The sequence below is a fragment of the Cynocephalus volans genome, chromosome 5 (genome assembly GCF_027409185.1).
Source record: "Cynocephalus volans isolate mCynVol1 chromosome 5, mCynVol1.pri, whole genome shotgun sequence".
Classification (NCBI taxonomy): Eukaryota; Metazoa; Chordata; class Mammalia; order Dermoptera; family Cynocephalidae; genus Cynocephalus; species Cynocephalus volans.
In genome coordinates this window covers 47,135,603-47,149,016 of record NC_084464.1, presented here as the reverse complement: position 1 = coordinate 47,149,016, position 13,414 = coordinate 47,135,603, and the positions used below count along the sequence as shown (strand labels likewise).

At 46.7% G+C, this 13,414-nt stretch overlaps 1 protein-coding gene across 2 annotated transcripts; it reads left to right on the top strand.

Moving 5' to 3' along the window:
* The first annotated feature begins 7,630 nt into the window (after positions 1-7,630).
* Positions 7,631-9,603, top strand: CLPS (colipase). 2 transcript variants are annotated; one of them, XM_063098105.1, is made up of 3 exons: positions 7,631-7,714; positions 8,768-8,890; positions 9,363-9,603. In XM_063098105.1, exons 1-3 carry the CDS (start codon positions 7,631-7,633, stop codon positions 9,492-9,494), a joined length of 339 nt encoding a protein of 112 aa, XP_062954175.1. In that variant the 3' UTR covers positions 9,495-9,603. The 2 variants fall into 2 exon arrangements, with proteins under 2 accessions (XP_062954175.1, XP_062954176.1); XM_063098106.1 differs by lacking the exon at positions 8,768-8,890.
* Positions 9,604-13,414: the final 3,811 nt, after the last annotated feature.

Here is a 13,414-nt window from a genome sequence, read left to right as displayed (position 1 = left end):
TTTCTTCTTTCTCTTACATCTGTTCTTTGGTTTTGTGACCAGTCTTCACCATCAGACTGGAAGTTCATCAAGGGAACAGCCTGTGTTTCCACCATCAGCCTAGAAGCTTTCCCAGAGCAGGGGCTTTATCTTCCCCATTCAGAAAAGGCCTTAGGCTGGGGCCAGCCTCTTAGGGGCTGGTGGATACCCCTTCTTTGACCTGCCCAGCATACCTTTCCCCTGCTCTGTGAGCAGCCTCCCCTGCTTCCTGAGGTTCTGGTGGGACAATCACAAGACATTCATACCTGAGAGATAGGGCTAGGTGGGTGATCCAAATTAGGACATTCGTCTCTCCCTAGGGAATCTGAATTGGTGGTGGATTGACATGAGGGGAGGGAATGTTGTTGCTTAGCTCGATCATGGCAACATCCTCAAGAAACAATCCATGAGCTCCTATGCTGGGCCTCAGAGCCACTCTGATTCCTGCCCCAAGACAGGTCACCCTATTCCTTCTACAACTCTGTGACCCACACATATCCTTCGATTTCCTTTCCTTTTGCTTTTATTAGCCAGAGTAGGTTTTGGCTATTGGCACCAAAGAACTCTAACTGATCCAAATATTGGCACAAGAAGAGGGGTTTCAGGACTAGGCCAAAGGCTCTGAGATTCCTGTTTAGTTCAGAATTGGGGAAATAGTAGCCCATGGTGCACAGAGAAATGGCAATCAAATTATCAGCTATGAATACCAGGACCATGTTCCCTCTGAGAGTCAAGTCCTTGGTAAATGAGTAGCTTTGGCCATAGATTTAAAAGGAATGAAGAAATCAGGAATACTGAGTGGGGTAGCTGCTTACATGACACTCAATAATGTCAAGTAAGATAGGCTCAAATGTCTAGATTATTGATTCAAGGAATAAAATGAAATTCAAGACCCTTATGTGATATGGCTCAAAAAATCTATTAAGACATTGCTATAGGACATAGGATCGTTAAAATAAGATTCAGGGAGTGAGAGTGCTGAACTGCAAGGCCTCAAGCCTATCCCATGTTCCTGAGTGATTAGACCAGATCTTATCAGGAACTGATAGAATTCTCATGTTGGCCCCCTGACCCCTGAGCTAAAAGTTTATATACTGAGAAGAACTAAGCCAAAGCCCCTGGTGCTCCCTCTCACTCCACAAATAATAAATCAAAAACAGTATTATGTTCCAAGGGGAGCTATAGAAATTAGTCACTATTAATGACTTGAAAGATGCAGGGGTAATGACTCCCTAACACTAACCCTAACCCTACCTAATGCTGTCTCTAGTGACATTGCTTGGTTTTTGGCTGATCAGCGTCTGAACCCTTCTTATTTGGGGATGATACCCTACTGTATGAGAGTCCTGGTAGGGCCTCTTGTTTCACTGTGGAGGCCAAATGGGCCAGGTATCTAATGCATGCTGGCACCAGGTGGAAGTGGACTGCTGTGGCATGACATCCCCACTCAGGATGGCCCCGAAGACATTAGGGAAGTGAAATCTTCATGGAGGGCAGAACTTCAAGTGCTGTAACTATCTACCCCCAAAAGATCCACATCCTAATCCCTAGAATGTGTGAATATTACCTTATTTTTAAAAAGCTCTTTGCAGATGTAACTAAGGATCTTTCAATAAGGAGGTCCTACCAGATTGTGTGGGTGGGTCCTAAATCCAATGACAAGTGTTCTTATAAGAAACACAAGAGGAGAAGACAGACACAGAAGAAAAGGTGATATGACCATGGAGGCAGAGATTGGAGTGATGTGGCCATAGACAAGGAAGCCTGCAACCACAAGAAGCAAGAAGAGGCGTGGAATGGATTCTTCCCTAGATCCTCCTCTGTAGGGGCTGAAGCCCTGCTGACACCTTGATTTCTACTTCTCTTCTCCAGAGTTGTGAGAGAATAAATTCTTGTTGCTTCAAGCCACCAAGTTTGGGGTAATTTGTTATGGCAGGCTCAGGAAAGTAATACACCACCTACACTTGTAAGGAGAGAGGACCCGAGGTACACATGAACATGACTTTGTGGGCTGTGGCTAATGGACCAGCCAGATGATGAGCATCTTTTACAGAGTAAGTTTGGAAGATTAGGTAAGAGGTTGGGGAAAGGGTGTGTGGATGGAGCCCTAAGAATTGGGGCATAACCAGAGAGTATTTGGATATTATGGGAATGTTCTCTACAGGGCTGCTACTGCAAAAGAGACTTCTACATCATTGGACAGGATGACTCACTCTATGTGTAGTGACCTAGCCAGCCTCCTCTTTACCCCCAGCCCCAACCTCACCCTCACCCTGTGCTGGCTCAAAGTCTCATCACAGGTATCCATAGGGGACGGCTGGAGACTATATATGGATCTTCCACCAAGGCTGACACAGCCAAAGTCACTACTGACTCCCAAAATACCAGCAAGCCTTGAACCCCCTGTTATAACATCCATCACTCTCAAAACTCAATAATAAGAAAACAAATGACCCAATTTTTCAAATGGGCAGAAGACTTGAACAAACATTTTATCAGAGAATGTATGTGGATGTCAAATATGAAAACATGAGAAAAAATGCTCAATGTTATTAGCCAGTAGGGAAACACAAATTAAACCATAGTGACACACCATTATGCACCTATTAAAAAGGCTAAATTTAAAACACCAAAACTGACAATGCCAAGTAGAGCAAGTATGTGAAGCAACTGGATTCCTATATTGCTGGTGGGAATGTGTATTGGTTCAGCCACTTTGGAAGACCTCTTGACAGTCTTAAAAATTGAAACAGGGCTTGCTGGTTAGCTCACGTGGCTAGAGCGTGGTACTAACAACACCAAGGTTAAGGGTTCAGATCTCCATACTGGCCAGCTGCCAAAAACAAAAACAAACCACAAAACAAAAAAACAAAAACAAACAAAAGCAGAATTTGAAACAGTTGCCATATGACCAGCCATCTTACTTCTAGGTGTTTGTCCCAGAGATATGAAAACTTATGTTCACACAAAAACCTGTTTGTGTGTACACACTAATGTGTATAGCAGCTTTACTCATAATTGACCAAAACTTTTCAGAAATAACCCAAATGTCCTTCAATTGGTAAATGCATAAACACACTGTGTTTTCATCCATACGATGGATTACTGCTATGGAGTACTCAGCAGTAAAAAGTAATAAACTACTGACACCTGCAACAGCGTGCATGAATGTCAAATGCATTACACTAAGTAAAAGAAACCAGACCATTGTACATGTGTGATTTCATCTATATTACACATGGAAAAGGCTAAACTAAAGGGAAAGAAAACAAATATGTAATTGCCAGGCTCTGGTCGTGGGGCTGATTAAAAAGAAGCAGCAGGAGGGAATTGTTTAGGGTGATGGAAGTGTTCTGCATCTGGATTGTGGTAGTGTTTACATGGTGTTTGCATTGGTCAAAACTCAGAGAACTGTAGATTAAAAAGGGTGAATTTTACTGTGTCAGTTATACTTTAATATTAAAAAGAGGGATTGCTAATGTTGGTAGGTTTCCTAATCCTGACTATCAGGAGAGATAGGATGCTGATACACAGAGGGTCTGGAAGAAGTATGCGTGCAACTCAGGAAATGCCTGGACCGACTCTTGCTACTGTCATGTCCAGAGTAAAAATTAACGGAAGACTTCAGTAACCCAACACAGGGACAGGACCATGAAGGGCCCAGGTATCTCAGGAATAGATCTGGGTCACTGTATCAGATAAAGAACCCTAATCAGCAGAGATGTTGGCCGAGGGCAAAAGGGACATGGGATGAGGGATAGAGAATGAAAGTCCTAAGTACCATCTACAGCCAAGTGGTGTCTGCAGAAATGAGGACACTAGTATCCACCCATATTTTATTCCTTGTTGAGTAAGATATATATACATATTTATATATCTTACTTTTCTTTTCTCTTTGATGGTGGCTAACTTTGCCGTTTAGCCCCTAAGCTACAGAATATTGAGATGTGATCCAGACGACTAGAGGAGAGTGACATCACACAGAGACCCTGGACTTAGAGCTGGAGCAGTCACAGATGAGACACTGGGCCATCTCCCTCGTGTTTTGGTCTTACAAAGCTAGTGGTTTTGATCTTACAGAGGATTGCAATGTGTTTGATACTGGCAAGGAGTGGGAATTACAAACATCAAAAGTAGCTTATGTAGATGTTGACCAGCCCATGGGATGAACTGAACTGAGAGAACAGAGCACAAATTTCAGCATCCATAATTTCAGCAGTACCAGAAAGATAAGGTTGGGCAAGGGACATCTTCATAGCAGCTACTGAAGGCCTAGGAGATCATACAGACCCCTCCTCCTGCTGCCTCGAAACCACATAAGCTCCACTCCACACTTGATACAGTCTTGGTCAGGAGAATGGAGAGGTGGGACAAACCCTGGAGACGAGGTATTGAACCACAAAGAGACTGACAACCTAAAAGTCTGTATGCCTCACTTCCTGCCCTTACCTGAACGTGGTGGAGACTGGATAGTCAGAGAAAATTTAAAAGTTACAATTATTACACACCCCAATGTGTAATTTGAACCTCCTTCTTAGGGAAGAAAGGGCATTTATGGGCTAGGCAGCCAAGAACAAATTGGAGAGGGTATCAATTATTGTTCACCCAGAATCCTTTCCCCTCCTTCAGCATCAAAACCCACTGTCTATTTGGAGAAGTGCCTCTCCCTAATTCCATGAGGCCCAGGTGGGGCTGTCCACCTCAGAACTCTGCCCAGTGCAGGTCACAGGCAGGGTGTTAGAGGACACAGGCTAGTCAATATGAGTCTCTTGACGGGGAATTTGAATTTTGGGTGGATTCCCTGTCTGCTCTCTGCTCTGACTCCAGTGTTGCCACAAAACAGACACTGATCCAGGACTGTAAGCTCCTTTGCAGAACTGAGACATCTATGCTTGTGGCTTAAGCAAAGGGAATGTGTTGTAGGAGTGTGTGTGTGTGTGTGTGTGTGTGTGTGTGTGTGTGTGTGTGTGTGTGTGTGTGTGTGTGTGTGTGTGATCAAGAAGTCAAGGCATGGCTGCCGCTGCTTCTCCCTGACTAGATGACACATTCTTCCTCCCTTCTGCAGACCAGCTTTCTCTACTGATTCATCAGCACACAGAAACTGCTTTCTAGGGCTTGCCTAGTTCCATGTTTCAGATCAGCTTGAAGGCAGGCTGTTGGATATAAGTCTACATCTCAGGAGAGAGGGTTGCATCAGATGTCCATGCCTTGTCCAGCCCATAGCAGTGGGGAGCAAAGATGTCTCATTTACTGAAATGGCTGCCAGAGGCTCACCCTATGCATCTGGGGCAGATCTTGGAGAAGGGAGATGGGGAGACACCCAAGAGGAGTTCTACAGCAGCTGTGCGTCAGTCCACTCAGTGGGATGCATGACACCACCCCAACCCCCACTAGCCATATGGTAGGACTTGACTGGGGAGAATATGCTCTTTCTTTTGGGATCCAGTAGCTACATGACATACAGTAAAGTACTCAAATCCCAAGTGCACAACTAGATGAATTTTTACATATGTTATCAATACCCTACACAAGATTTAGAATAATTCCAACACTCTAGAAGACTCCCACATGCCCCCCTGCTAGTGAATATCCCTCCCAGGGGTAACCGCTCTCAAGACTTATCGCCGTAGGTTAGTTTTGCCTCTTCTTGAACTCAATGTAAATGGAATCACACGGTCTGTATTCATCTACAGTTTTTCCTGCTCACCATTGTGTCTGTGAGATTAACCCATAGGATTGCATGTAGGAACCAGAACTTGGTTATTTTTTGAGGAGAAAAACCCAAAGCAAAACCCTCTTTAGATTGGGGGAGGGGGTAATCAACTTTATGAGATTTGGTACAAAAAGTACTTAATTCTTCTTACATTTTAGTAGCACATACACTGTCAAAGTTCTCTTTGCTACACTCTTCATTTGTAATGGAAAAAAACTCCAGTCTTTCTCCTCTGGGAAGTCGGTGTGACCAGCTGGGGATAGGACTGATGCATTTTCATGGCTCCATTTGCAGATAGAAATAGCTCCTCTGGTTCCTTCCCCAGCCTCCCATCTTGACTTGTGAGAAGCAAATGGTGATTACCCTCCCTGTGGCTCTCCTCACAGGGATAGTGGGGGTAGAGGGTGGGCAGCAGGTAGAGGAAACAGAAGGAGGAACCAGAAAGTGTTCACGCGGGAAAGTGGTTTCAAACACTGAGTTCCAGAAAAGTGAGAGGGGGTCGTATTCCTTTATTTCTGCATTTCTGGTACTGGATGGGTTTCTCTCATTTTGAGGGTCTCCTGGCTCGTTCCTCTTTATTCTATGCCCCAAGGACTTAAGGGTAAGGGGAAGAAGGTGATATTATGTGAGCTGAGCACCTACTATGTGCCAGGCACTTCCACAGGGGTTCCACATACATTGTCTTATTCAATCTTGACCTTATGAAGTAGGAGCCATCATCCCCCCTAGGTAGATAAGAAACCTGAGGCTCAAGGAACTCACAAAGTTTAAATAACTTGTCCAAGGTCATGTAGCTAATAAATGCTGTTTTGCAGCCAGGTTGGAGCCTCACCATGGAGCTGTTTTCCACCTCCTGGAATGGGGATGGGAAGGGCGGGGGCCTCTAGCTGCAGTGACCAGGCCTTCAGGGAAAACTGCTCTGTTCCCACACCTGAGCACACTCAGGCAGCTGTGCTCTTCCCAGCCTCCAGCCCTGGCCGCCTGAGGCTCACGAGACATCCTCATTCTCAGCCAGGACTAGCAACTGGTCACGCTCACACGTGGCCTTGGGTAGGGGGCAGGGTGAGTGGAAGCATTAACTAAAGGGGTGAGTCTTTGATGCTGGGACTGCAGATACTAAGTGAAGAGGAAAGGAAAGAGAGAGTCAATGGAGAAGGACCTCCTAAGGGCCCCTGAATCACTCCTGCAGGTAGCCCCTGGTGTGAGGGCAGAGGGAGGTGCACCTGAGTGAGAACACATGCCCTGGCTGGGGGTTGCAGAGCTGGTCAGGGATGGGGATCTGGACCTGCCCTAGAATCCTCTGAGGGGCCTAGAAGAAAAGCTGAGGGGTAGGGAGGCTGGGACCCCTCCTCACCTAAGCCTGACTCAGCCAGACACCTGGATTTGGCTGGGGCCAACGACAGGTCCCAGACTAGCGTGAGGTGAGAAAGGCACCTAGGATACAAAATGCAAGGAGGCACTCACGCCTTAGGTACCGCTCTCATCTCAGCCTAGTCCCAGCCCTGTCCAGGAGCCCAGAGCCCTCAGGCAGCTGGCACCTACCTACTGCTTACATGGGCAAGGCCCTGTTGCAAGCACTATATATATAGTAATACGTAATATATAATATAAGTATGTTCTCAAATTTGTATATGAGAGCCCGGCTAACCTGCACAGCTGAAAATGTTCCAGAGTCCACACTCCTAACCATAACACAGTATCACCAACACACACACACATACCCCTGCCCTTATCAGTACACCCTACAGATTGGCCACAGCTGTGCCTCTGCTCACGTCAGGCCCTGTGGGACAAAAAAGGTGGGTCACATGTGGACATGGCCCCTTTTATAGCCCCACCACCTCAGCTGGCTCTTCTGTCACCTGACTTGCTGGCTGCTACCAGTTGTGCCCACTCACCATGGAGAAGGTTCTGGTCTTTCTGCTTGTTACCATTGCAGTGGCCTGTGCGGCTCCTGATCCCCGGGGACTTGTTATCAATCTGGTAAGAGGGCCTTCAGGGGAGAAGTCTTCTGAGTCCCCAGGTGGAGATTTTGTAAGCTTGGATCTTGACCTCTGACATCCCACCTGGGGCTGCTGGGGCTGGGAGGAGCAGAAACTCTCTCTTTACTGCTGCGCCCTGTCCTGCACCTCTTCCCAAGGGGCCCCAGAAAAGGCTGATCAGCTCCTCCCAAGCTCCACGTGGAGCATGCTCAGAGCAGGGGTTCAATCTGGCTGTGAGGAAGCTTTATAAAAATTCAGGTCCCTGGGAACCCATCCTGGAGACCCTGGTTCAGAAGGTTCAGCAGCTTTAAAAAGCTGCGCCAATGACCCCAGCTTCTGACCTACAGTGGCACACTTACTATATGCCCATATTCAGTTCTGAATGCCTCAGGAATGTTTACTCATTTAGTCCTCATAATACCCACTGAGGTAGCTACTATTATTATCTTCAGAGGGAGAGAGGTTGCACAACCTGCCTGAGGTCACACAGCTGGAAAGTGGTTGGGCTGGGACTGGAGCCCCAGCAGGCAGATCCATGCCCTCCCCACTGCCCCACACTGCCTCTCCACCGAGGGTCACAATCGGGAAAGCCCTTCCAGGACACCCACCCTGTTCAAAGGTTCTGAACTCGGGGCCACGGTTGGGCTTGGAGGGTCCAGGCTCTCCCTGAGATTATAGGTAAATATTGCGGGGGGAATAGGAAAGAGTCTTGCGAGGAGATGGCTCTCAACTTTCACAGGCTCCTCAATGGAGTGTGAGACCCAGCAAGGTTTGGAGACCCTGTTTTAGAGCCACATATTCACATTCCAGATGCGAACACCGGGAGGGGGCAGTGACTTGCCCAGGGTCACCCGGGGAGTTGCTAGTAGAGCCGATACTAGAACCCATGGGTCCTGACCACCACACTGCCCATTCTCTCCAGACTCGGGGGTTGGATTCCTTCACACGCCCCATCAGGGGAGGCACCGTCAGCAGGACTGGGTGGTGGGGTGGGGGTCTGGGTGGAGAAGGGACCTGGGGACGGGGTCCTGGGTTGACTGGCTTTCCCTGGCAGGAGGAGGGCGAAATCTGCCTGAACAAAATCCAGTGCAAGAGCGGTTGCTGCCAACATACGAGTGCGATAAGCGTGGCCCGCTGCGCACCAATGGTCAGAGAGAATAGCGAGTGCTCGGCCACGGTGGGTGCTGAGGGGCTGGCGTGCGCGGGGGGACCTGGGAGGGAGCTCAGAGGAGGGGCCCTCAAGGCTTGGGGGTGCGATCAGGGAGGAGTGTCCGCCGGGATGTTGAGTGCTGAGAGGATGAGAAGAGGGAGGTCAGCAGGCACCAGAGTACTTTCCCAACCCATCATCTCTTTTGACCCTCACAACTAACCAGTGAGAAGGGTGGGGGCAGGGATTTGTTATCCCCATTTCATGGATGAGTAAACAGAGGCTCAAGTTAGTAAGAGAGATCAAGTTAGTAAGAGCGAGTGAGCCAAAGGGTGAGGACCAGCACCTAGGTCTCCCAGGCCCATGGCGCCCCCGGGGAGGCCAAGAGCCTCCATCTGAAAAGACAGATTGGCCTGCTGGTTCTCCCAGTCAGGCAGGAAGCAAGTGATGCCCAAAGCAGCCGTCCACAGCCTGTGACTCCACTGGCTCCATGTCTCCACAGTCGCTCTATGGAATTTACTACAAGTGTCCCTGTGAGCGGGGCCTGACCTGCCAGGGGGACAACAGCATCGTGGGCTCCATCACCAACACCAACTATGGCACCTGTATTGATGCTGGACGCTCCAAGCAGTGAGACCACCTACCCACTCCTGCCCCTAGCCCAGTGCACTGCAGGATGCGAGGCCCAGGGCCACCTCCCTCTTGCTCCACCGCCTCTCCCTGGCTGGCCACCTCCTTGACCAGTGCCTCTGTTTTCTGATTGCACTCTTGGCAATTAAAGTCCTCCTGCAAACCTGCCCCAGCCTCCTGCATGTTCTTACAAGTCAGTGTCTTCCTTGTTGTTACAGTAAGCCTTTATCCCATGAGGACAGGCGTCAGATAGGCCAGAAGAATGAGGGATGGGTCTGGGGGCAGGGAGGATGTGGCCCAACAGATTGGAGACTGAAGACAAGGTTGTAAAGCAGGCCCAGATGGGATGGGCACCTATCCATTTCCCGGGAGCAGCCACACCTCCCTGGGCTGCCCTCCTGTTCCTCAAGTTCTCGGAAAGACAGGCAGACACTTGCACTCATACATGCACCCCTCTGGTGGGGAGTTATAATGGCCCATTGCTGTGGTTTGAATGTCCCCCAAGCTCATGTTGGAACTTGATCCCCATTGCAACAGTGTTAAGAGAATGGGAAATTCAATTATGGTATTTGAAAGATGGGGCCTTTGGGAGGTGATTGGATCATGAGGACTCTGTGCTCATAAATGGATTAATCCACTTGTGGATTAATGGGTTAATGATTTAATGGGTTATCAGGAAGTAGACTGGGGCTTTATAAGGAGAGGAAGAAAGCACGTGGAAGTGTGCTCCTGCTCAGCCCCACCATGTGACACCCTGCATTGCCAAGGGACTGTGTCTGTACCCAGTCCCCGCCAAGAATAAGGCCCTCACCAGATGTCCCCCCTCAACCTTGCACTTTACAGTCTCCAAAAGTGTGAGAAACAAATTTGATTTTCTTATAAATTACCCAGTTTCAAGGTACTCTGTTATAAGCAATAGAAAACGGACTAATACACCCATAATCATTACCCTGCATTGGAAGTTACCAGTCCCTTGTCCTGGGCTCTTACCTCTTTCCTAGGCCCAACTCTGTTAATAGGAGTTAGATCATGACAACTGCTGTGGGTTTACTCTGTGCTAGCAAATCCTCACAGTGATCCTGGGAAGGAGAATTTACCACCTTTACTTTGCAGATAATGAGACTAAGTATCAGAGATGTTAAAGAAAGTGCCCAATATCACATCATTAGAAAAAGTTGGCACTATACCCATTTAACCCCACCCCCTACACTTTCTATGATGCCCTATTCTTTCCTAATTATTTACACTAAGAAAAATGGGTGTAAATTGTAGGGAATCTAATTTTGGCTTAATATAAAAAGTTATACCCCCTGGAGCCATCACACATAAGTTACCTTAGGCAGTATTGAGGTCCCTGTCATCGAGGTATGTAAATAGAAGCTCTCTGACCCCCTCAGTGGGGATACTGGAGAGGAGACTCACACAAAGAGTGGCGGAGGGCTGGCTGGTTAGCTCTCTTGGTTAGAGCGTGGTGCTGATAACAGCAAGGTCAAGGGTTTGGATCCCCATACTGGTAAGCCACAAAAAAAAAAGGAGTGGGGGATAGTGAACTAAATGAAATTCAGATGCCCTCCCAGCTCCAAGATTCTGTTGTTCTGTGATCAGTGAGTCCCTTAGTAATTATAAGTTTATGAGTTACAACTGCATTAAGCTGTAAATGGCAGAAAACCCAAGTAATTATGGCTCAAACAAATAGGGGCATATATTTCTCACAATTCAAGAAGTTTAGAGGTAGGAAGTGCTGGCATTTGATTGATAGCTGCACATCTGCCATTCTCTTGACCTTCCCTTCACAGTTGCCAAATGCCTTAACAGCAGATGGAAACATCATATCCTCTCACCATATTCTAAGGCAGGAGGCATGGGGTAGAAGGTGGGTGGGATGGGGGAATGAGGAGCAGAGTTCTTCTCCCTGCAGACCTTCTTCTTATCTTCCCCAAAATCCTTCAGGCAGATGTTTCCATATCTCAATGGCTGGAACTGGGTCACCCAACTGCCTTCTAGCCACAAGGAAGGCTGGGAAAGCAAAGGGAATGGGATTGCCTTGACTGGCTGAGACTAGTCATAATCCCTGTCCTGGGGCTGAGCACACTGCTGCCCAAACTATATTGGGGTTCATTTAGCAAGGAAGAGGGGACAATGGGTGTTGGGAAACCTGGTAATGGTATCTGCCGAAAACACACCAGTTAGTGCTCAAGAAGAGATACTTTCAATACATTAACCCAGTAGGGGTCTCAGGCCCTGGGGCAGGCTGGGTCATACTTCTTGATGCCCAAATAGTCCTGGGGGAGACCTCTATTCATGTCTTCTTTATATATCTACTGAGTGACCACCATGCCCAGCACTGTTTTAGACTGTGGGAGACCGAGGAAAATGTCCTTGATTTCCAGGAGTAAGTAGGGAGTTGGGCTTTGCAGAAGCAAGTGGCCAAGACCCCAACTCTCTATTCCCCTATATTAAATCCTTTCTACCTGGAATACTTGGAGTGGTTCTTGTTTTTCTTTGCTGAATCTGACTAGTACAAATCTGCCTGGAAGCAGGAGAGCATTTTTTTGTTGTTGTGGCTGCTGTTCAAAAGCAACTTCCTCTCACCAAGCCTTGAGCCCAGAGGAGTCACCTTTTTCTAATTCACATAAATATATTCTAGAGGCTATAGTCTTGCCACTGACACTTTCCATTTTAACATCCTAATCCCAGGAGCTCCCCATCTTGTAATTTCTTTCTAGATCTGCTTGATATTCAGCTACAGAAGCAGGGATATTTGCAGCCTTGATTCCGTAAAAAATTTCTGATGCTGGACCCTGTAGACCCATGGTGTCTGACATGGAGGCTATTAAGCACTTGAAATGTGGCTCATCTGAACTAAGTGTGAAATACAAACTGGATTTTGAAGACTTATTACCAAAAAAACAGAATGTAAAATATCTCAAATATTTTTACATGTTGAAATGATAACATTTTTAATTGGGTTATAAACAGAATAGATCATCAAAATTGATTCCAAGCCGAGGGCAGCCCCCTCTGCCCAGAAGCAGGCACGAAGCCCACCGAAAACACCACTTCCACACGGGTGGCCCACCACAGCCACCACCACAGCTACTGCAAAAGCGGCTCAACGTCACAGCAGTAGCCACAGCCACTGTGCTGGCAGCCCGCCAATACACTCGACTGCAGTGGTGACACAAGGAGATCACCAGCGGAGACCAGAAAAAGGGGACATCTCTCTCCTCAAAGCCCACTCCAGAGTAATAGAAAAAGCAACTGCTCTACCATGCCCCTGCTTTATTTAGGATTTTAGTAATTTTGGTTTTCTCTCTTTTTTTCTTGGTCATTCTAGATAAAGGTTGGCAAATGCTGCTGATCTTTTTAAAGAATCAACTTTTAGTTTTGTTGATTTTCTCTATTGTTTTTCAAATCCCTGTTTCATATATTTCTGTTGTAATCTTTGTTATTTCCTACTTATATTTGCTTTTGGTTTAGTTTGCTCTTTTTCTATTTTCTTAAGGTGAAAGTTTACATTACTGATTTGAGATTTTTCTTATTTTTAATATAGCTGTTTACAAATACAAATTTTCCTCCAAGCACTGCATGAGTCCTGCATCCTATACATTTTGATATGTTGGACTTTGATTTTTATCGCAAAGTACTTTCTAATTTCCCTGTGATTTTTCTTTTTACCCACTGTTTATTTAGGAGAGTTGTTTAATTTCCACGTATTTGTGAATTTTCTAAATGTCCTCCTGTTATTGTGGTCAAAGAACGTGTTTTCTATGGTCTTAGCATTTCAATGTAGTAAGACTTGCTTTGTGGACAAAAATTAAATCAAAAAAAAGAAAAGTCTAAATTTGAAAAAAAATTGATTCCGCCTGTTTCTTAATTTTTTAATATGGCTATTAGAAAATTAAAAATGACACATGTAGCTCA

Excerpts from the sequence above, each read along its gene's own strand:
- CLPS (XM_063098105.1), top strand. The coding sequence starts at position 7,631 with ATGGAGAAGGTTCTGGTCTTTCTGCTTGTTACCATTGCAGTGGCCTGT. Across the intron at positions 7,715-8,767 it reads GGGGACTTGTTATCAATCTG|GAGGAGGGCGAAATCTGCCT; the intron begins GTAAGAGGGCCT and ends TTTCCCTGGCAG. Across the intron at positions 8,891-9,362 it reads ATAGCGAGTGCTCGGCCACG|TCGCTCTATGGAATTTACTA; the intron begins GTGGGTGCTGAG and ends ATGTCTCCACAG.